The 24565-nt window shown below is 39.8% G+C and overlaps 1 protein-coding gene across 1 annotated transcript in view; it reads left to right on the forward strand.

The window, feature by feature from the left end:
* LOC308398574 (protein kinase C-binding protein NELL1-like) overlaps positions 1-24565 on the forward strand; it is a 328133-nt gene that overhangs the window by 98793 nt on the left and 204775 nt on the right. Inside the window, exons 5-9 of the mRNA XM_080885307.1 lie at positions 6432-6528; positions 16547-16619; positions 17177-17259; positions 22048-22182; positions 23266-23368. Coding sequence (XP_080741433.1) covers positions 6432-6528; positions 16547-16619; positions 17177-17259; positions 22048-22182; positions 23266-23368 — 491 coding nt within the window. The remainder of the gene's footprint in view (positions 1-6431; positions 6529-16546; positions 16620-17176; positions 17260-22047; positions 22183-23265; positions 23369-24565) is intronic.

The following is a 24565-nucleotide window of genomic DNA, read 5'->3' on the forward strand; positions in this document are numbered from 1 at the left end:
AAAAAGTACACAGAATTAAAAATAAAATGCCAGAAATATCAAACTGACAGTACACAGGCAGAGAAGCGTAGGGATACAGTATTTATGTCGAAACAAACAACCAAACACCTTCACTCAGGTTGGTAAATGAATGAAAGCACCACGCATGAAAGAATTTTACTTCCATTATTTTTATGTCTTTATAGGAGTATCTCACATGTCCATGTGTCTGCATGAATAAATTACAGCTGCTGTGCTGTCAGATCAGTGCAATTCCTCAGCATGACCAGAATTTGTCATTGTGTGGAAGGCAATATAGCAGCTTCATGACCTGTGTGTATGTTTTTGGTGTGTGTGCATACTTTTTTAATGCTTCCTATGTTGGTTGACAGCAGTTCTGCTACAACAAACCAGATGAGATTCAAGCATCTGTTTTTTCAGACATAACCTCTAGAAGAGGAGAAGTGGGTGAGCGTGACAGTGGGCAGTTGAGTGGCAGATTACTTCAAATTACAGGAAAATTATTTACAAGTATATGTGTATGTATTGTTTCCCAAATTGGAAAATTTTGAAATTTTGAAAAGCAATTTCCTACAGAGGTTTTTCAAAGTAATGCCTCCAAAGGGACAGACATGCAAATGTTCCACTTTCTCACTTTATGTGTATGTATAGTAGAGACAATGATATGCTGTGTGAGACAGTCAATACAGCTTAGCACCTAGAATCACTGCTGTCACAGAGGTGCTACTGAGAGATGAAGTCACATAATCATTCCCTTGTGATGCCAGGCTCTCTGTTCTGAAGCATCCTAAGCACTGTATATAAAGGAGGAACACAACAGTTTTTTCTACCTATAGCTAAGGGAAATGACTTATGTGAACTGTAATGCAAATTTTAGGGGGTTCAGCTACAGTTATTGTAATTTTACACACAGGTACAAGCATATCTATGGAACATACAGTACACTGGCATGAAGAAAAGTGCTGATCGCAGAACTCTTCTTGCACAGAACAGTAGAAATCCACATGTAAATGAGCTGGAATTCATATCCAATCAGAATAAATGGACTGTAACTGAGAATCATCCCAATTATTATGAGCACATTACAGTTAGTAGGGCATAATTTGTATTCACAAAGAAAGGGTTGTCTCGTGTTAATTCTTGTACATTTTGCTCACAATACATCCCCTTTTCCCTGTCCACATAGACTGTGATGTGGATTGTTTAATACACCTGTAGTCTAGCATGATAGCACGATGAAAGTGTAGGCTTGGCTTACACAGAACATTGCACATTATAGACAATTCGTTCTGAGCAGCAGCATACAGAAAGTGTCTCAAGGACTTCTTAGATTGGGTGTAGACTGTAATGTTGGTCATCATTTGTGTATATTGTATATACTGAATATATTTGGTTGTGATTCCAAAACAGTCGTTTGTTGGAATGTGAAAGGGTGTCACAGCATGCCCACTGAAACAGTTTTATGAACAAAGACTCAACAAAGTCTTACAGTGCCTAAATTTATAAAGATTCTCCTGGTGTGACTGGTGCTACAAACACCATCTACAACCATCAGGAATGCAGCTTGATCAAAAGATTCTGGCTCTATTCTTTGAAAAAAAAGATCGGGTAAAAAGTACAACATGAAATGGTTGAGATTCCAACAAAAGTGAAAATCTATTCGCACCAGCAGTAGACTCATTTATGGGTACAATTGGAAGTGCAAAACAAACATGTAGATATATGATCACCTAGAAAACACATTTTCAGTCTGAACACGTTTGTTATGAAAGCTGTTTTCTCTTGGTTGTTTTAAAAAGAAAAATCAGGTTTCGTGAGCTCACTGGACTATAATATGATAAGCACCCTGAAACCCAATCTAGGTTACGCATACACACTGGGAACGTTTTGCAGTTTTTTTTTTCTTTTTTCTTTTTTAGTTGCCTGCAACAGTCACCAGTAATCTGCCACCCGCCTTCAGTGACTTGGCATTTCCCAGCTTGTGCTTTTGGCAGGGGATAAACTGAGAGCTTTGAGAATTATGTCCCATGGTGAGTCAAGTGATTCAAAAGGGACATTAACTCCCAATTTCGGACTTCATCTCTCTGCCAGAAGAAAGACACAAACATGACAGAAAATGTCTCAGGCTCAAATAGTGGAAAATTGAAAGTGGTCTGGAGTTTAGTGTGGTTGGCAGATATTGGCGAAGCAAAAGTGATGGCTGTGATTGAGACTGTTCTTTTGAAGTAAAGCTACGAAGGCTGTCAGACCTAAATAGATTGTCTAAATTTTGAAGAAAGAAAATATCTTTTTTGGATTTTTTTCTTTTTTCTTTTTTTTTTTTTTTGCTTTATTGAGATTGTGAAGGCAGACAGACGTGGCTTTTTCTTAGCCTTTGAGGCTTAATATTTCTTTATATTTACTTTTATCAGTATTGAATATGAACTTTGGATGCAGTAAACCAGTATTGCTGAAATCCTGACTGCCCAAGATTACATGTACTTTATTCAGTTCAGTCAGTAAATTGTTGAAAATGAGGCGGTCTGGCAGCTTATTGAAATTGACTGTCAACAAAATATGTGCTTTGCGGTACGACGTAGATATATACAGCCATATATACAGCCTGCCATACGGTGCTTCCACACTTCCAGCAGGCCATAAGGTGGTACTTTCCACATTTCAGAATTTTCTCTTCACCTCAGCCACTCCATTACCATGAATGATACCGAGTGATTCCACAGCTGCCTGACTCTTTCTTCTATGTCTATATGTGACTCTTTCTTATTTTAACTCTTGGTGATGTATAGACAGACAATGATAAAGGTTAACTGGAGCTATGTTACATTTTTACTGGTTATGGCTCCAAGTGGTGAGATGGCTCCAATGGAGACCTGTTACGACTCATAGCAGCAACTACAATTAGAAGGGGGTCCTGTTATGGCTGTGGCTTAGGAGGTATAGCAGCTCATCTGCTAATCTTACTGACTGCTCCAGTGTGCAAGTATCCTTGGGCAAGCTATTGAACCCCAAATTGCTTTCTGGTGCATCCAGTGGAGTGTGAATGCTAGATAGAAATGACTTAGATGTAGAGAAAGGGTAAATGGGGAAATGAGGCACTTTGTATAAACTGTATAAAGTGCTCAAGTAAAGTAGAAAAGCACTATGTAAGACCTTTTCCATTTATTGCTAAACTTTGTCTGATTTTCTGGGGGGGGGTTTCTCTACCAAAATCTATCTCTGCCCTGCCCTTCGGGCTATCATAGGAAGGAAAAATATATGTCAATGCTTTTGCATTCTTTGGGAAATGTAGCTGCGTAATTATGTCATTGGCATCGGTGAGCCAGAATTTGCACTTGTTTTTTGCTTTCACTTTGCAGTCGCGCGAACTGTGTATTGAGAGCGACAGCACTGATTGGTGAGTGACTATCATTTACGCACCAATTCCTCTGACATCGTCTCATCAATCGATAGCTTACTATGCAAACATGACAAGTGAAATCTCCCGCAGCAAGCTTAAACATGTGAGAGGTTGATCGCGCAGAGAATCGCTGAGCGTTATGTGAGTGCCTGTGTAAAAGCAGCAGGATATATATTTTAGTTCTGCTCAGCCAAATAAGACAGGTCAGGGTGAAGAAGTGACCACAAAACGGAAAAGTTATGACAAATCAGACTATAAGGCAAAAAGAAAGTGCAGCTTTATGGTTTCATGGACAAAAGAATTCTCTGTGGCTGCAATATGATGAGCTAAATAACCAGGGCTGCACATAAGTGGTCCGCAGGTGCGCATTTGCTGTCAAAACAAAAAACGGGCACAAGATAAGAAGTTACAACGCATGTTTGCGTACGTAAGATTTTCTGGAGGAGGACAGACATTTGTTTAGAACTCTTAAAGATGTCGAAGAAGCTCCTTTAAGCAATTACTGTGATGTTCCTCCACCTCCAAAGAAATGTCAGAAGGAGTCCGAACCACAAAAGAAGCGCGTATTCTCGGAAAAGTGGTTGCAGGAGGTGAGCTGGCTTCAAACAAATGATGAACGCACAGAGATGTGGTGCAGAATGTGCCGTGAAAATCCCACTCTAGTGGACAAAACAGTGCCTTTTAACTGGACGCAAACGCGCGTTGCAACTTCTTATCTGGTGCGCGTCTTTTATTTTGACAGCGAATGCGCACATGCGGACCACTTTTGTGCACCCGTGTAAATAACATAATGTTCTGCCGGGTGTGTTGTTGGTTTTCTCTCGATTTCTGAGTCGACAAGCGCCTTTGTTACTGGGACCAGTAATTTTAAGAAAGGCCCCCATTAGAACCCATGAGAAATGCAAGAAATGCATTATTGCTCAGTCTGCAATATCTTTCCCAGAACAAACACCGATTGCAAATAACATACTAAAAATAAACCTGAAAAATCTGTTTAGAACAGCGTACTATGTTGCAAAGAGTGAACTACCACTGGCACAATTTAGCAGTCTTTGCAAACTTCAAAAAGCAAATGGCCTCGATCTTGGTTCCACTTGCCTCTTACCAATGACTTCAGTGGAAATTTCAAATTCAGGATCTGACAAAGACTGATTCATGTCCTACACAGTTCTTACAAGTTCATAGAAATTTCTGTTCAATTAGAACCAAGTATTTGAGTTGATGATTGTAATTTTTATACAATGTTGTAATTAGTGTTTCAACAATTTTTTGATTAATGTTTTGTTTCTGTTACAATATTATACTTTAATGTATAATATTGTAAAGGAAACAAAACATCAATCAAAAAATTGCTCTCTTTTTTATTTGGGCTACTTAAATTTATTTTGGGCTACCAAAAACTGAAGAGTCCCTGCCCGAAGGGCTACCAGGGATTTTGAAATTTTGCGAGCCCTGCACCATGGTAAATATATATAAATATATAGAAACACAGTCACTGCAATTATTCACTGATAAAGTGTTTTGTGCGCTTGACTACAAAACTTTACCCGTTTTCATGAAATCCTGGCGAGAGACGTGCACCATTAATCACACTTTACCCTATGCTAACTAATATATGTCCTGTGACAATCAGCAGCCAGACTGCTAATACACCCGGAAGCACATCACTGTTCTAATTGGCATTGCTGTTCTCCAGTGTTCCTTGTGTGAAACTCCCAGTGTTGATCGCTGCTGAGCTGTTGATAGGAAAAGGTGAGGGAAGACAAAAACAGCAAGGTTGGATTTTGGGAAAAGGCTGGGTTGAGGGGGAAAAAAAGGTATGATCACATAACCTCTACATTCTGTATTGCGGCAACATCTTGCCCTGCAGGTGGGAAATCAAACACTTATGGTAAAAATAGCCTTGAGATACTGCACCACTTTTACCCCAGCATGGAAAAAACAAAATATGTGTTCATGTCACAACATATATTTAACAAAATCAATGAATGCTAATCTACCCACTATGTTAGGTTTTTATTTTATTTTATGTTTTATTTTATTTTTTTCACAAGAAGCTGTCGTAGCCACGATTTGCTAGCATTGTGCTAAACAGAAGTGTTGTTTTGTAATATATGGTCCTAAAAGAAAGCAAAATTGTTACTACTTTCAGTAAACTCTGTGGGCTAACATCCAGGAAAGTTCAAAGGTGCGTCAGTTTGGATACTTAGTAAGTAGTGCTGGTGTACTGCCACTGTTTTCGGTAGGGTAGTGAACAATTATAACTAGGCAGGCCTTTGTCCACATCTAATTTTAAAGTCCTAGTTTTTCCTGTTAGGCAGCTAGCTAGCGTTAGCGTCGCCATCAATGCTGATGTTTGTTGTTTTAAAATTTGACCGATACTCCATTGCCCGCTAAAAAAATTAACTGGAACCATTGCTACATGTAGCCACCCACACTTGTCTATGTGAACTGAAGTATGAAGTCATAACTGCAAGTCTAAGTATGGAAGTATGAGATTTGAGACAGAACACAATAAAGAAATCAGCTTTCTACTCATATTGGCTCCTGTTGTGAGAAAGAGGAAGGAAAAGCTGTCAAATTATTCTCTGACATCCTCAAAGAGGCCCATTGCAGCCCACTGGCATCTGTAAGCCCACCTTACTGGAAGGAATAAATGGTGCCGAATGACACTGAGGATGTTTGCTTTGATAATGCCAAAGCCTGTTTGTGTCTGTGTCAGGAGTCGGGCGGTTAATCCAGCCTACATTCCAGGTCCTGATATCAATGCCGTGTTTGAGAACCGTTGGGCGAGACTTGCTGTCATGCTTGAGGAGAGCAGCCGTTGCTTTACACTGTCTGCTTTCTATGAAAGGAAGGGGGTGTATGGGAAGGAGCAGGGACACATATTCTGTCGGATTTACTTTTCTATTCAGTTGCGTTGGATCAGTACCTCGTTCCAGGCCAGCACAAAAAGAGAAACCTTTCTGTATCTGTGTTGTTATCAAATCATAATTGCTTTTTTCTTCGTCTTTTTTTTCCTGTTTTTTTGCAGAATTTATGAGCGGGTGATAGACCCTCCCCAGATGGAGCTCACCCCAGGCAGTGGAGTGTGGCTTGGCCAGCATAGCCACAGGCATGGTCTGTTTAAGGTAAGACTCCACAGATAATATGCAGACTTTATGCACCTTAGCATGTTTCACATTCAACATTGCCAGGTGTAATTGGGCAGATTTACAGTAGGTTGTGTGGGGGAAGAACGCCCGCTGTAAGATGCAAGAGTAAAGTATGGAGGGCTTACAGAGGAGCTGCAAAAAGCGCAGCTTGAGCTTTTCCTCCCTTGTTTCCAAGCCCATCACAATGATGTCGATTTTTAATCTGTGCTTGTTTTCTCCAGCTTCTGCATGCATTCGCAGCAGGGAGCAGACATGGCAGGGAATCACAAGGACATGCACATTCCCTTGATATTCCTACCTCTACTGCCCACCCATCATGCAATCAATGGGCCTTTTTTGTCTTTGTAACACTGATTAGCCAATAGGCCCTTTTGTGGTGTGATTTATGTCTCCTCTTCATGCTTTGACACTATCGCTGCTGCACATGAGCACCATTCCTTCTCCGTTTACCTCCTTCATCCCTTCTTGCATCGACACTTCAAGGAACTCCTTCTTTTAGTCAAAGACTCTGGTCTTGAAAGACAGAGCCCCATCAGGCAGTTCCCTACCTGCAGTCAGCTCGGTGCCTTCCATGTGCAGGGAGCACTAAAAAGTGTTTGTCAGCAGCCAAGACAGAGTGTGGAAGAGCGAAAGCTTGTGTGAAGAGACTGAGGGAATGAGGAAGTTCTCCCTTCAGATTGACACAAAGTTAAGATGAGAGATCGTGTCTGACAAGTGCAGTAGCTCATTGTATCAGTGACCTGCTGCTTTGTGCATGATAAAGGTTATTTAGAGCTGCATGTTTCCCCTCCTGTTCACATCATTAGTTGTTACACGAAAAGTGACGTTCAGATGTCTGAGACCTCCAGATGCTATTCACCTTTTCTTGAAAATGTAGTGCTGTTATTTTTTATATTGCAGCTGATAATATTAGATGAACAATTCAAAACCCTGTTTTCTTTTTTGATTGCATGGAATTGACACATTCAACTCATACTGCTACAACTTTTTTTTTGTTCATGTTGTTCCAAAGAGCTTCTTATGAAGTCAAGAATCCTTAGCTTCCTGTGCTGCTCTCTTTGAACACTTCAGTGTAGCCACAATTTCACGCTTAGAAAACCCCTCTCGACTGATGACTCTTCCCCTGAATTCTTTTGCTATCTTTCCCACTATCACAGTGCTACTTAGTATGCAGCGTTTTAGCTGGAAACTTGAGGTGCAGCCATATTTTTAGCAGATGAACAATAGTTTATGTAGTTTTGTACAAGCCGGGCAGGTCAACGGAAGGCAATTCCTGTGAGGGATCCAGCTCAAAAGTGTCCTTTAGTCTGAGAGAATTAACACGGTCATTGCTGCAAATGCGTTTTGCGGTTTTAAAATAATAAAGAGATGCGTTCTTTATTTTACTGTTATTACTTATAGATGTCCAGCTGTATGATTACTTCCAGGCTTACATAGAAATGTAGGAGAATTTGGATCCTGTCTGTGAGACGCACTTGTATATTTTTCGCTGCCTGCATGCATACAGGTCACATGTTGCTCATAAAGCAACCTCTGAAATCGTAACAATGGTTTGTGTTCCAATTAGCATCCAAGGTCCTGCTAAAGGAGGCGAGTTACCTACTTACATTTAAACATTGTCTACTTCTCCTTTTCTTTTTAATTATTGTTCCTTTGATTGTGTTGTTGGAAAAGAAAATGTGGTTAAATATACCAGTTGTAAGCTGTTGTTTTTTTTATTCCCCAGTCTTTAACCCTTTAAAGCCGGTGGGAGCGGGCACGCTCCGTTTTGCGTAACTATTTTTAAATCCCGGTAGCACTACAACCACGTAAGCTAGCGCAATAATTTTTTTTGCATATGAAACCGGAGTTGTACTTACATCTTATGCCTAGGTCACAGTTTCCTTCCACGTATAGCTTTACAAAAACTGCATAAAAAGCACTTGCAGCAACAAAAAAATAATATTCCAGAAACACGCTTTGCCGATCCGATCAGCTGTTTGTAACACTTCCTACGTCCATCAGCGAGAACTATCACATGTCCGCCATGACCTGGCCGAAACCAGAAGTGGCGTCATTTTGCGGAAACTTAGTTTTTTTACCATCAGGGCCTCATGAGCCTATACTGGTTTTTTTAAAAGTTATGTTTGACTTTATGACTTTCTGTGTCGTTTCTGGGATGCTTAGGACTGCTGGAAATAGTTTATTTTGATGCATATGCTGTTATTTTGCAAATTTGCATTATAATATTTATTTTTGTTTTTCCTGCAGTATATAAAAATTGGTGTATTTCAAAAATAAAACTATGAAGACACTCAAAATAAAGATACTGTGGTAGGAAACTATTTTGTGCAACTTTTTTGTATTTACATTTTTGAGGGATAAGCCTCTTAAATTTCTCTAACTAGAAATATATGTTAAAAAAAACAAAAATGATTTTCAATTTTTGTGTAGTTTATTGCACTTTTTTTGCAATTTATGTAATTACTATGCACTTAATGCAAACATTTTGTTAAAGATTTGGGCTATAATGGTTGTATTGATGTATAGCAACTTGAAATGCTCCCAAAAATGGCACTACAGCATGTAAAAATATAATATAAGCTCTGGCGGACTTGGTTCTATGGTAGGTCTTAAAGGGTTAATATTTATATAACTGTATTTAAAGCACAGGGACACAGCATGCCTCCAACAATACACCATTGGTACCTCTAAGTCATTAGTTTAATCTGTGCACAAAGAGAATGTAGAAAGTTTGAAAATGTGGCATTGTCCAACTTGTTTGCTATTCTCCTCACACACTCCCTATTGCTCCTTCCTTTAACCTGCTAAAGACGAGAGGATAAACTTAGGTCTCCTCATGTCTAAAGCTGAGAAGGGTTTGTTGGGAAAGGGGAGAGGAAAAAAAATAAATAAAGAGGCGAGGTGAAGGGAAGAGAAAAATAGCCAAGAGCTATAGAAGTAACACTGCAGATAGAGATAGGGGGTGAAATAAAGCAGCAGCTGTAATCTATCGCATTCAGTGTGCGGGAATGGGATAATGATAAGATGGGCTAACTAGGCCTTTAAATAAAGCATATTGAGCCCTTGCAGTAGCTTGGGATGCTCTTCATCCTCTCAACACTCCTCCTCCAGGGAACCACTCCATCTGAGGGAGCAACTGTAATAAATTATCTTTATCTAGAATCCATTGTGCCAAGGATGCTGACTCCTCAGGGACTCCGCAAGCTCGTTTGGAACCGCTGCTTTTGTGAAACGCTCTATGTTTCATGCACTACAGGACAATAATGAATCTAGTATGGACAATGATGGAAAGACTGAATGCATTACATAAGGCAGTGTGAAGTTTCAGGAGTCAACGTCTCCTTTACCTTACCTGCGTCTCACTTTGTCCTCTGTTGCCCGGTTGTTTAAATTACTTTCTTTATCTTTTCTTCACGCACCTCATCTTTTTCAGTGCATCACTCAAACATTACCATTTTATCCTTTGATATGTTCGCTCTCTTCAACCCAGTATCAGTAGTAATACAGTAATAATACAATACAGGCTGGGGTTAATTCAGCCTACTTTATAATGGAAAATGGAAAAGAAACTCTTGGGATGAATGGGAAATTTGCACATTTTGGAATAAATTTGAATTTTTTGAAGAGCTGAACTTTAAAAAATCCTCTATATTTTCCTTGTAGTTGCTCTGCATTCCCTTGTTCATAGTTTAAGAGTAGGGTTTAGGGCTTACAGATTTTTATATCAGTGTATGAATCATTTGTATTTTTTCAATACTAGTTGCTGGACAGATAAATAAGACTCTGCCATTATTCATTTCTAAAGTTTCCTTACCATAAGCGCATAAAATAAATTCTCAACTCTTAAAACACGATTCTATGTGCTTAAATTCAGGTTAACGTCCTTGATATGTCACAGAGTGTGTTTATCAGGAGGGCTCCCATTAGGTTCTAGTGCAAAATAATTTTCCATGCAATTGGACGACTTTTACAGCTAAGTAAACTTTTCAAACATCATTGTTTGAAACTGAAGCTGAAGAAATTGTGTGTGCTCACAGCATAAGAGGTTCATGTGTGTGTATGTGGGTTGTTGGGTTTTTTGCTCAAAAACAGAACAATCCACTGTTTACTTGCCTATGTGTGGCATTACAGCAGGGTGTAATGAGCTGTCTCTCAAGTCTGCATATGGGGGTCAAAGTTTTTACTGTTCCTTTATGCCCTTTTGATAGGTCGATACAAACACAGTTAATAACATTTGATGACCTTCAGACCCCGCTAGAACACGGAAATGTCATGTTGTGCATGATCAAAGGGAGGAAAAAGTACTGCTGAATAAAATCTCTTCCAGGATAATAAACGTCTGTCAGTGCTGCCTGCAGGCAAAGCTTTGGCCAACCTGGCCTTGAGGGCATCACTGAGTGAAATAAGTATTTGATACTCTATAACCCAGCTAGAATTTTAGCTCCCACAGATTGTTTGACTGACTGATTGTAATCTCAATCAATGACAGTCAATTGCAGATCTGTATCTCAACTCCTATATAAAGCACATGTCTACAGGATCAATTTCTTCCATTTCCACATCTTCACTACTGTAGGCAAGACCAAAGAGCTATGAAAGGTAGTCAGGGACAAGATTGTAGAGCTACACCAGGCTGGAATGGCTGTAAGACCATCAGCAAGAAGCTTGGGGAGAAAGTGACAGCTGTCAGAGGGATTATCCAGGGATGAAAGAAATGGCCACCGATTGCCCTCAGTTTACAGCTCCATGAAAGATTATGGGACAAAACTATACAGGAGGAGCGTGTTAATGATCTGAAGGCAGTTCGGACCACAGTCCCCAAGAACGCCATGTTTGGAGGAAGATAAATGCTGGGTATTACCCAAAGAACACAAACCACACAGTCAAGCATGGAGGTGGAAATATTGTACTTTGGGGCTGTTTTTCTGCTACAGAATGACTTCTAATTGAGGAGCAAGTGGACAGCGGCCATGTACTGTAAAATCTTTGAAGACAACCTCCTTCCCTCAGCCAGAACACTGAAGATGGGTCATGAATGACATGAATGACAAGCAGCAGCCAGTAAACCTAAAGGATTTAGAGAGTTTCAGTAAAAAGGAGTGGGCCAAAAATCCCTCATAAGATGTGTGCAAACCTCATGACCAACTACAAAAACCATCTTACCGCTGTGCTTGCCAAGAACTAAGTCATATTTTTCTTGCATATAAAATAGTTATTTCACTCAATGACATGCAAATCGGTTCATCACTTTTATGTAATGTGTCTTTTCTGGAGTTTTTGGTTGATATACTGGCTCTTTCTGTTTAAAATAAAACTACTATAAAAATTAGAGACTGTTCATTTCTTTGGAATTGAACAAACTTACAAATTGAGCAGGGGATCAAATAATTATTTTCTCCACTGTAATTTCATAGCAGTAATTGTTGAATAGACACATAGACACAAATACTTCCATACCTGGATGAGCACCACTTTCATCAGCCATATTCATTCCTTTTCCCCATCCTTAGTCAGAACCAAACTTTAAATCAATCCTTCCCTTGAATCCAAATCCCAAAGGCCAACCAAAGCTTAAAGGTGCCCATAGGTTGCATCACTTTGAGGAAAGCCACTGGTTTCTCAGGAATGCAGAAAACTCACGCACGCACACACACACACACACACACACACACACACACACACACACACACACACACACACACACACACACACACACACACACACACACACACACACAGTGTCTATGTGTGCCATCTTTAATTATTTGGGCATGCTGATCGAGCCATATACTTCTAGAAACTGGCCTTTTTTGTTTGTGCATGTTTTTAGTACATTTGTACATTTGAAATTATTTGCAAAAGCATTTAAGTTACAGGCACAGAACGAGTATGAGCTTGACCTGGGGACTCCCTGCCTTGGTTTAACAGTATTTTAGAGGACAGTTTTATACCCAAATTGAGAAATTACCCCTTTTTTAATTCAATGGACCAAATATAATTGAACAGGTGATACTTTAGAAAAATTACCAAACTTAACTGTAGTTTTTAATTGCTTTCTCTCTATAGTGAAGCACACTGACTTCAATGCGGCTGAACTGACAGTTTTCAGCTTTATTCGAAAGATGTTAATATTCACATCAGATGAACAGCGTAGGAACTCTAGTCTGTACTCAGGGCCAGACTGAAATACTAATTAAGTCCTACAGTCTGGAATCAGCTCAGGCCAGTCTTCACACATTTAAAGCAGGTCACAGGCTGGAAAAATTTTCGAGAGAGTATTTTCTTTTCTATTTTCTGTTTATTAAAATCTTTTATTCTCAATGTTACATTGTATCAAAGAAAACTCCACTGCAAATATCTATATCTCAGTGGTATCGTCTTGTTCATTAACATTGTTGATGCGATTTTGACAATGTTTTCAAGCTGAAAGCACACAGTCTGATGTGCACTCGTCTTTACCTCAGTTTTGAATCGAAATATTAATAGCGTTTGTCCTGATAAATCATGAAGGTAATTTAGTCCTAACAAACTGTTAACTCAGCCATTTAGTGAAGTGGAAAAAATTACCACCAGTGTTTAATTACTGTAGCTCTTTTCAATATGTCTGCATTTGTAATCAGTGACCAGCAGGCCATTCAGAAGCCTAGGGCATCCCAGCTGACACTGGGTAAAAGTCCATCAAGGGCTGAGACACAAACACTCATGCGCTCACTTGCGTGAATCAGGTTGCAGTCATTAGTTATTGCTAGCACGCCTGCAAACACGGGGAATTATGCCCGGACAAGAGGTCAACCGCTGTACCGCTAAGTCGCCCCTCTTATTCATTTCAAATCCAATGTGCATAGATAAAAAACAGAGAAAGGTGTCACTGTCCTATACTGTATGCAGCTTAAAATACAGCTGTGTGATGCTCTCATACTGCAAGACTGAGAGTGTGGTTCACAGACACAAAGTTTGACAGTGCAACATATGTACTGTATACGTGTATGTTTTAGAGAGAGAGGGGAGTTTTTATGACCTCTGTTCAAATTGCTCACTGATCACTGACAGTGATGTGCGGTCAGAGCTGCTGTATTACACCACTGGGACAGGCATCTGTGATCTACACCTTCATTTCCATTCGATGTGACACTGACAATCTTTTCTTCACCATCCACTGCCCACACCGCCCGTATGTGTGAGAGAAAGTGTGTGTGTGTGTGTACGCACGTGTGTGTATCCTCAGTCTGTGCTGCAATCCTGTTTGCCTAGAGGCTCCCTCTCTCTTTCTGTGAAATAAAGGCAGGTGTTGCTTGCATCACAAGGCCAGACCAAATGCACTGTAAATAGATTTGACACACACAAATAGCAGAGAGGACGATGCAGATTGTGCTTGCGGTATAGAATTCTAATGTTCTTCCAGCATGTGTTATCAGGCACCGCTTCGAAGGAATGGAGAGAGTATATTACCCCCTGTGGTGCGTGTATGTGTGGGCAAACCTGCGTGTCACTAGTTCGGTTTTCCATTAGAGATGGTGCCTTTTTTCCAAGATTGTTCCTTGTGGTCATCATGAAGCCTCTATTTACCAGTCGTCCACCTCTAGAGATAGCCTGTCATTCAGAGTGATTGACAGCCAGTCTTTTAAAAGAGAGAACTTTCAGTCATAAGCCATATACTACTGCCTGTGTGTGGCTTTTACTCTAGTTCAGTTAAAACTGATGCTGTAAGTAAAGTACAAGAGTTAGTTTTTAAACAGCTGCGCTTGTGAATTCTGACCATTTCTGAAATAGTAGACACTGGTTCTTCAGCAGTCAGTTCCAAACTTCTTTTTAAATTGCTGTCTGTAGTTGAATGCTGATTCTACATAGTTTCTAACATTGCACTTTCAAACAAGAAAGCTCTCTGTCCTCTTTGATTCAGGTGTGGAATGAATCTATTGTTTCCAAGTGGAGACTTGGAAACAATAGAATGAGAATACAGACCCTTTTGTTATTAGTAAGCAGATATCTTTCCTTTCCTATAAAGTAGAAATTCTTCCTTGGTATTCTAAAGAGCTTGGAAAGAAAAGCATCTGGACTTCTCTAGGTTTCTTGAAGATGTTTCACCTCTCATCTGAGAAGCTTCTTCAGTTCTAAGAGCAATTGGTGGAGAGTCCCAGATTTTAAGCCCTGTGGGAGTGTCCCCAAGAGGGTCATGGACCCCCTATTGATCCTATTGAGCCTAATCACACGAGCAAAGGTGTGAAAATGGGTGTAGGTCACAATCAGCCAAGGTTTCAGGTGAACCATTGTGAAACCTAGGCTACGTCCACACTAGCCCGGATAGATTTGAAAACGGCGTTTTCGTCTGAAAACGCTCCGCATCCACACTAGCATTTTCAGTCTTTTTCACAGAGTTGTGTGCCCACAAAACGGCCAAAAACACTCACGTTCCAGTTCTGCACATGTGCAAAAGCGAGTGAGACTTAAGAATTTGAAGAAAAGCTATCTGGAGCATGTACAAACAGATATTAATCTTTTTTAGGGCTGTCAAAAGTGAGAGCAATCAAAACAACTTCTGTATAATGCCCTCCGCTATCTTTGTTTAATTGGTCACATGACTGCATCACATGCGTCATCGTTTTAGAAAGTCTGCGTTTTCGAGTGACCACACTGCTATGGGACAGCTCCGTTTTGAAATGTATGGGTTTGTGAGAGCGTTTTCAAAACGCTGCTTTTTTCCTCAGGGAAAACGCAGTCTCATTGTGGACGTAGCCCTAGTTCAACATTTATTAGACTCTGAGTCACAATATTGGTGAATCTGTAAAGAGTATTTGTGAGTTTGCAGCAGATCATCTCTCATTTCTCAGGTATAGTCTCACTTTTCAAAATTATATTAAACAATCTTGTGAAAAAGTCCATCGCCCTTTTCCTAGACATCTTCATCCTGATCATAGCCCTCATGTCCTGATTACTGATCCTTCATCAGGTCCTCAAAGTAGTCCTTCCATCTTCTCAGCACACTCTCTTCACTTATTAACACATCATCTCTTCATCTCTGTCCTTAATCACCTTAATCTGGTGCATATCCTTTCCAGCTCAATTTCTCTGCCTAGCCAACTGATGTTCATGAGCCGCATGTGTGAGCTTTGAGTGAAAAGTCTAAATAACTGACAGTTTTAAATGGATTTATTTTATTTATTGACCAAATTTACTTTTTTTTCTTTTTGTTTGTTTTTAGTAGTAATTGACGATAGTGAATATCAAACATGTATCTGCTAAACAGCAGTACTTTTTTTCTTTGTGAGCACATTAATGTGCTCAAATGGGATCCATTATGGTCTTCCTCATTTTCTATCGCACATGTGTCATCATAATGGTGAATGATGTCTGAAATGAAGAAGTCAGTGTATGAGCAAGCTATCTAGGAGTCAGAAGCTGAAGCGTTTTACTGCTTTAGGTGCTCTGTTTCAGACCATTTTTTCAACTCTTGGGTCTGTATGGTGTCAGTAGTGTCCTTATATGGTCGTCTCAGGCACGCCGCTCTAGCCATGAGCAAAGAAGCCACACCCACCTGCTGTTTAAATCTCCTGTACCGGGATTTGCCAAAGGCTGTGTTTAAACTGTTGTAAATAACTTGTTGGCCTGTAATCTGTGAAACATATGTCAAACCCATCTCCCTTGAATGATGAAAAGTCATTCTAAGCCACAATCAACATTCCTGTCACAAGGGTAGAATGACTCTGTTTACCAATATTTCACATAAAAAAACACACAGAAACATTAATTTTGACACAACACTGGCAGCTAAGCAGAAGATAGCTGGGAGGGGAAGAGGGCTATAGGGGCATGTTTCATACAGTGACGGGGTTTGCATTAAGGCCCACTGATAATTAGAGTTTATTTCTAAGTCTAAATCGTGAAAGCTACACTAGTCAAGCCCAAGAGTGTGATTGTGGAGATAGAAATGAATATGTCTTTATTTATATTGTCTCCTTTTCTCTTTTCACTTCACCCTCCCTCTCTGTTGCCAGGGCATTATTCAGGATGTGAAGCTGATTTTTGCTCCCAACGGCTACATCACACAGTGTCCAAACCTTAACCGTAGTAAGTACCGTGATTAAATTCATGCATAGTATTGAGTATTAACAACATGATAGAAAAAAAAACTTTAGTTTTATTAGTGTGTGCTATTGTCAGCTGGTGGTCACCTCTATGGAAAGCTTTGAAAGGCTCTGTCTCCTCGGGTAAAACCTCTCTCCATTTTTGTCTCCTTCCTCTGCTCTGGCAACGTGGCTTTATTGTGCTGTATATCAGATTCAGTGCAGCCTCTCTCTTTGGCTCCTCCATCTGTTTACTGTCAAAAAACAGATTAAGATACAGGGCCACCGCTGCACTACTGTCTCTGTCACTTGATCAATAAGGCAATCACACCTGGGTGCTTTATTGCTGATACTAACAACAGGCTCAATCCTAAGACAAAGAGTCTACAGCTATGTAAAGCTTCCCTTTTGTTTACTGTTGGGTGAGCTGTGGCCAAATAAATGTAGTCATTCTAATGACTTCTGTCTTCTCCTCTGTTAATCTCCTATTTAAATGCTTTCCTGTTGCTTTTCTTTTCTTTGTCTCTTCTTTGTTTTGGTGCTTGCTGTTCATCCCTTGAGCCTGTCCCACCTGCAGTGATTTTCTGAGCCTGGTGCAAGGCATCATGGACCTTCAGGAACTACTGGCTAAGATGACCTTGAAGGTACGAGCAAAGAATAACCTCCCACGCAGAAAACTGCTATAACTGAGTCACAAGAGAATTAGAACCCTAGGAGAATGTACAGTATGGTGTACCACCACAGTAAAGGGAGGTTTTTCAGATAAAAGAAACAGCCAATTTGCAAAATGCTGGCAACCATGTCTTAAAGGCTTAAATAAGGTACCAACTAATACCTTTTTCAAGTTGCAATCTGACATGTAAATAAAAAATAAATGAAAATGAATAAATAACTTCCTTCTTCAGTGCAGCTGGAGAAATCCAGCCCCTTTGATTTTGTTGCCGCTTCCACTGAAGCACATTGTTCTGTCTCTTCTGAAGTCAGCGTCTCGTTTTTGTTTAATTTCAACAACACGGTGCCCAGTAAAGAATAAGTTATTGTTAGGGAAAAAAAAAAGAAACCATAATCTGTCTTTAGAAAATATGATTATTCTGCCTCTTATTATTGTGAGCATGAATCAAAGTAGTTTTTAAAAAGAAAAATACAAAAGATAATAACGTGCACGGGAAGGGAAACAGAAAACAGACAGTTACTTTGTCCCAAATGGTCGTTCTGTTTTTACAGTTTTCACTTTGAATACAATTACTCCACAACAATAGAAATAAATGTGAATGCACCCACTTTGTTAAAGCTCCTTGGTCATGCAAATTACTTGTTTATAGAGTAAAAACGTTGATGGTAAACCTCATAGGGACAAAGTTAATCCCACTTATCAAATGTTCAGCGTCTAAACAAAATTTAGATTTGGTCAAAAAAATGACAGTGAAGTGTCTATAAAATGTGCACCTTTAAAAGAGAAACCAGCAAAGTCATCAAATACCTAACCCAGATCTTTCTTGTTATGCTTAGCACCACATGACCATGCCACCAAGTTTATGAATACAATATCTTGAGAACAAGGTGCTGTAGGATTTTCAAACTGATGCCATTAGTGCATCTCCTAAAATCTCTGACATGTTCAAATGTTGGTCACGTTTTTTGAAAATCTTATGAACACGATAAATCGAGAAAGATGTCACCTAGGATTTTCAAATTTATACCATACGAGTTTCAGTCTCAAAATCATCAGAGGTCAACTTTTCTGAAAATCACCTAGTATTATCAAATAATACCACAGGTGAATCTGCTTGGAGGCTGAGGGCAGCAGCACTGGCAGTGTTTTTTGACCAGTAGCAATCATTGGAAGCTATGAGATTATGATTTTGATAATGATCTTTATTTATTGCTTTCCAATGTACTGTTCTTTCTCTTGGTGTTTTACACCCTGGACAAAGGCCTCACACTATGCCACACCTTTACTGTTTTCAGTAGTAGCTAACTGTTTAAGCAGTATAAAGGTTTTCTATTAGGTTTGATATTAGGTTTTTCACACACATAACGGACATGCGAACCAGGGTTCATAAAGGTGTCATGAAATGATGACTGCACTGGTACAATCAGAGGTTACCAGGCAGCATGCATTCAAGCTTAGAGCCAAATTATTATTATTATTAACCTTTATTTAACCAGGAAAAGTCCCATTGAGATTTAAAAACCTCTTTTTCAAGGGAGTCCTGGCCAAGAGGCGACAACATGTTGAAATTACAAAGTTAAATTACAAAGCATGACCCATTTCTAAGACTGAACATCTGCATAAATGAATGCGTATGAACGTGTGCTTGTGTGTGCGTGCGCACTGCATGAGTGCGTGCGCACTGCATGAGTGAGTGATATAAGGTGAGAGTGGATGAAACAAAGACATCTTGGTGGGTGGTTGAGCTGTAGAGTCATTTTCGGCGTAAATGAGATGAAGAACATTACCCCACCGGTACCTCCTACTTCACATGAGTGCAGCCTAACCTATTGCCACGTGACCTCACTGCACGTACAAGCCGCAGCAGGGAGAATGCAGTCATCTCCACGGCTAAATGGCTGTCTGCCTCTGTGATGTGGAAAATAGAGGAATTCAGCATGAGGTGAATAATTGCTTGGTCCTGAGCATGTGACGTGGAGTGTCAAGGTGGGGTGAGATGACAACGCATTTGCATGTATTACACCTGAGATGGAGCCCGAGGATGTCTTTGTGCCAAAAAGTATACTAGACAAAGCTCAGGACCTTTGTTTCATGATACCACAGCATGCAGTATCAGTATTGATCCAGTTTTGTTTCCCCATATTTAAAATTTTGATTCGCTCCAGTTACTAAAAAGGAAGAAAAAAAACATGATGTTTACTCGGATACATCCAAACTAACGTTTGGTATTCACCCATGTATGTCATTTCAGTTCTTGAAGTCAGCAGATATTAGACGTCTCTGAATTTTGGGTTGAGTTTTCAAAGATATTTCTTATTTTGTGGAGCAGCATATATATGTTCTTTATTTTATTTATCATAAAGCATCATGGATGAACCATTCAAGCTAAGATAAATATTCCCTTTAAAACATTTGGTCACATAGAAATAGTGAAAAGTTGACTGCTTGAAGTTGCTTGGGCATTACCGCAGGGCCAGCTTCAAAGCTTCACAGAGGCAAAAACCAAATGATGATAATAATATTAATAGGTAACATTTTATAATATGGGCCGTGACTAAGGGAGCAATTGCCCTGTAATTAAAATAAATTTAAGTACATTTTTATTGAAATTACAATGTAGTTATACTTTCATAATACAAATCTATTTGAATATGTTTATTTATATATCTACAAATACTTAAAGGTAAGCATACTAGAATAAGGAGTATTGAGTCAGGTTTTTACTGAAATAATTATACTGTAAGTAAACTGAAGTATATGTAAGTAATTTTACATAGTGCATAAGTAAATTTAAGTATTGCATAACATCAGGTATTTTAAAGAAAAGGAGACAGATTATTCTGTAAGTAGGTACTTTGTTGTAAGTACTATCTAAGTAACTTTAAGTTGTGCATATGTAATGTATTTTACAGGAAAGAAGAAATAATTACATTGTAAGTTAATTTAATTAGTGTATAAGTACCATTAAATAATAACTATTGCTATAAATATCACTACTAATATTGGTATTAGTAAGCGTAACCCAGCGGTCTGATCCTGCAGTTTTAGAAGGTTAAATCCAAAGGATAAGTATTTTTGAATATAAATTTCTATAATATATACATGTTCTCTCAGTGTTCTCTCTGTTTACTTCGGCTTCCTCCCACAGTCCAAAGACATCCACGGAGTTAATTGGCAGAATAGAATGGCTTTACTATTAATATGAATAATGATCTATGGAAACCCAAAATACAATTCATTAATTCCTTCCTAATTCACTAAAATGTGCAGATGAGCCCTTTTGCAAATTAAATACCAGCTTAATGTGGTGAAAATCTTCTATATTAACCTCTGCAAACTGTTTTTTTTTTCTGTCACTACTGTAATCCCAAGTGCTAAAGCATTACCATCACTTGAATTATAGATGCACTGATGCATTGAGTTTCAAACCAAATCCCAATGTGTGTTTGTTTCATTGTTCCAACTAAAATATGATAAGCGCTTAACGACAGACAATTCAGATCTTGATTACAAACAAAATTTAATTAAATGTTCATTGGCCCAAGACTCACTGGTCCCCAGAATATGATAAGATTGAACTTTTACGTGCTTGACATATCTGTCAGACAAGCAGGAACGGCAACAAGTGATGAATGACGTAAATATCATAATGTGAGGCTTCTGGTGTGTCGACTTTGTGTTTAGCTGGGACTTCACACCTCTCTCAGGCTGTTGTATCCACCATAGGAGATCCATGCCTGTTAACCTGTGACTTCTTTATGCATCGTCACGGCGCCATTTGATGCTCACACTGTACAGGAAAGGTATTCCTCTGTGGTGCCTCAAGGCAGCCTCCGAGCCTTTGAAATTGCTTTTCAAACATTTTGTTTTTGGGCTTTGACAGGACATATCTCTACTATTCATAACTCGCACAGCATTCCAGCAGCCAGCCGAGACTTCTCTAAATGAAGTAAAAGGCCTCTGTGACATCCAGCATTTTTTATTTTTTCCTGAAAAGCGTCTATCATTTCCCAGCTACTCCTGTCTTTTTGACTCTGAGACCTGGGCAGCTCTCAGAGGAGCGAAGTGGTGGAAAGGCAGGGTTGCAAACCGTCTAAGTAGACCTTATAATTTCTGAGTGCTCAGATCAGTTGGAGTTTTCAGATTTCTCCAGCTTCCCATCTATGAAACAGAACTCAGATTTTGTGTGTGTGCGTGTGTATATTTTGTATTTTTTAGGCACATGTAATATACACATAAACCCAACAAATTTTCAAATGATAACTTGAGGATAGTGGGTTAATGTACAGGTAATCCCAAGCCAAAAAAATCAAAAATCTAGGCTAACTGAGTGGAATAAAATATCTCAAAGAGAAAAGAAATCTGATTTTGGTCTACTCCAACCCGTGTGCCACACAGTTGTCAGTCAAAGATGCTTCACTTGTGTTGAGAGACAGCTGTGAGGAGTGTCAAGCAGGAAATAAGCTGAGGAAGAAGGGGCTGATCAGTGTGTAGGAATATAAGAAGGGTGAGGTGGGATCGAAGCTGTTAGTCCTGTCATTTCTCAGTAGATTATAGCCTAAGGTCTCAAGCATGAGCTGAATGATGATGACTTATTATTCTATGTGCCCTACTAATGAGTGGCTCCCGGCGGAGCACCTCGCGGTGAAAACCATCCAGGGCATGCCAGGGGGATTATGGGGAGGGGATGAGGGGTAAAACCAGCATGCGCACTTAGACTTCTGATTTCATTTTGTGACTCTGGCGATTCTGTGTACAGCTGAACTATGCTGAGTCTAGGCTGACCCAGCTGGAAGGATGTCATTGCGAGAGGACCTGCAGTGCCAACGGTCTGGTCTACCGGGATAAGGAGCTGTGGGTAGAACCTGAGAACTGCAGGAACTGTGCATGCAAGGTGAGTGCCAACCTCATCCTCAAAGACTGAGACCTTGGCTTTTGGTTATCTACTTTCAATTATCACACCCTAAAAACCTCCTTATCAAACACTTTAATCTCACACTGGTGACACATAATAGTGCAGCAGCATCTTACGGTCCTTTTTCTCTCTTTAATGCAGTCTTTCCAGCCACCATACCTGCCACTTAGCTCTCTTAACTTGCCTTCCCATCAGACCTCCTATTCACCCAGCCCGAGCATCATCTCTCTCTGCCTCCTGCCCGCCTCCTAATAAGTGCCCCCTAATCAGCCTGACTGCCTGCACTCATACATAGGAGCCAGATTTTAAAATGCAGTGAATCAGGCCATCGCTGGCCTGGGAGAATTAGACTTGCTGCATCATTGCACATCAAGCACAGGGTGAAGTTTTGTCAGTCTGGTTTCCTCCCATGGACATGCCATTAACTGATAACCAGGGTGTCCCAGGGAATCATTTCAGATGACTCTTGAAATGAAGAGGCGATGGCAGAGAGCGAGGTATCAGTCTCAAAAATTAAGACAGTCCTTCAGAACCTCGACTGTCATCAGGCTACCCTCATTCAGTCTCTACTGTGTGAATAATCTGTTTTCAGATTACATGGCGTCATCGTTTGTTCATTATTCTTAAATAGCACAGCTGTCAGTTTAAGAGTAGTTCTAAATATAATGTTATGAATACCGGTAGTTTGAACACGTCGCGAAGAGCTCTTTAAACCTTAGCTAAGGTTAAAAAGGTGCTCTATAGGTGCAAATAAGGTGTAATCAACAACTTTCAACTACTGCAAACCTTAGTGGATAAAAACATGTATCACACTATATGTGTTACAGATTTAGTGGTAAAAAAAAAAAGTCCCCAACCCCCAAGCTAAAGATTTAAAATGACATAAATACTTAAGCAAATGTATCCTATATTGAGACACAGAAGGGAGGAGACATACATTCAAAGTGAATTTTACAGCAGTGCCATAGGCAAGACCCTTATGTTCACACCGAGCTTTGGATTTTTTCTTGTAATGTTTGTTTTTATTCATTTAAAACAAAAGAATATCGCCTGCTCTTACAGAACGGTGTGGTCGAGTGTCGCAGGATTTTCTGTCCTCTGGCAAACTGCTCAGAAGACTTGTTGCCTGTACATGTTGATGGAAATTGCTGCAAGACATGCAGACGTAAGTATAATGAGTAAGAACCAAGCCCGTGAACAGAAGTTAATTTTTCTGTTCATTTTGTAGTCACTATGACCCAAAATGAGTGACTACGACTCAGGAACAAAGTGTTTACAGAGGTCGAGAAAAAGAGCCATTTTTACATAGACATGTTAATTGGGTTCAAAATTAGGAAAAACTTGGCGTGATGCCCTGTATCTGCCACCTCTTTTAGGCTATAAGTGGCTGAGAAGTGCCTGATTTGCTTTGTTCATTTGTCACTTTTTGGAATGAGCTCTTCTTAGCTTGCTATCTTATGCTTTCGACACCATCTACACCATTACTTTTGAAGTGCCAAAGCAAGAGAAGATTTCTGGTGTTGCCTTTTTGCAGCAGTGTAACAATGTCACATTGTTCCTTTTCTTTGCTAGAGAGAGACAGCAATTGGCACAGCCACAAAATATAGCTTTTAGGTTAGATAAACTAGTGTTGTGTCTTAAAAAAATCCCCTTATTGACTCACTATTCACTGTAATGGATAGCTAAAGACTGACTCAGTAATAAGGGGCTAAATTTGAAAACCAATTGTTGCCTACTGGTCGCTTCAGTATCAGGCTGTGATGCGGATGCACTTGTAGCTATGGACTTTGTTAAGTTGCTTTTTCATGCTTTTTTGTTTTTTTACCAAAAGCTTTGGTGCTTGCTTCTAATAAGCAATTTTGTAGCCATGATTGAAAGCAGCAAGGATTGCTGCAGGTCTCTTTGAAAATATGATGTATTCACAGTGTTTACTTGGTCCAACCAACAACACAAACCTCGAAATTAGCAAAATCAGCTAAAGCAAAGCAGGAACTTTGTACATCTAAACCAGGGGTAGGGAACTCCAGGCCTCGAGAGCCGGTGTCCTGCAGGTTTTAGATATCACTCTGGGTCAACACACCTAAATCTCACCCTTATCTTCCCTGCTTCGCCTCTATGTTCTTGTCTTGTCTTGTGTGAATTTACTTTCCCTGGAACAGTCTCTCACTGTCGTTCTCTAAACCTAAAAGAGAATTATGGATTTGATCAACTGGTCTCTGAGTGCTATTGACACCCTTTTCTCAACGAGAAGTCGGGGCTCGGGAGAGCCTGAGTGCCCTGGAGGGACTTTCCCTGCCGGTTACATGATGGACGGGTGGCAGAACTGGAGGACCGTGTGCCTGGCGGGACTGTCGATCGAGGA

The sequence above is a fragment of the Rhamphochromis sp. 'chilingali' genome (genome assembly GCF_963969265.1).
Source record: "Rhamphochromis sp. 'chilingali' genome assembly, chromosome: 6".
In the NCBI taxonomy this organism is placed as follows: Eukaryota; Metazoa; Chordata; class Actinopteri; order Cichliformes; family Cichlidae; genus Rhamphochromis; species Rhamphochromis sp. 'chilingali'.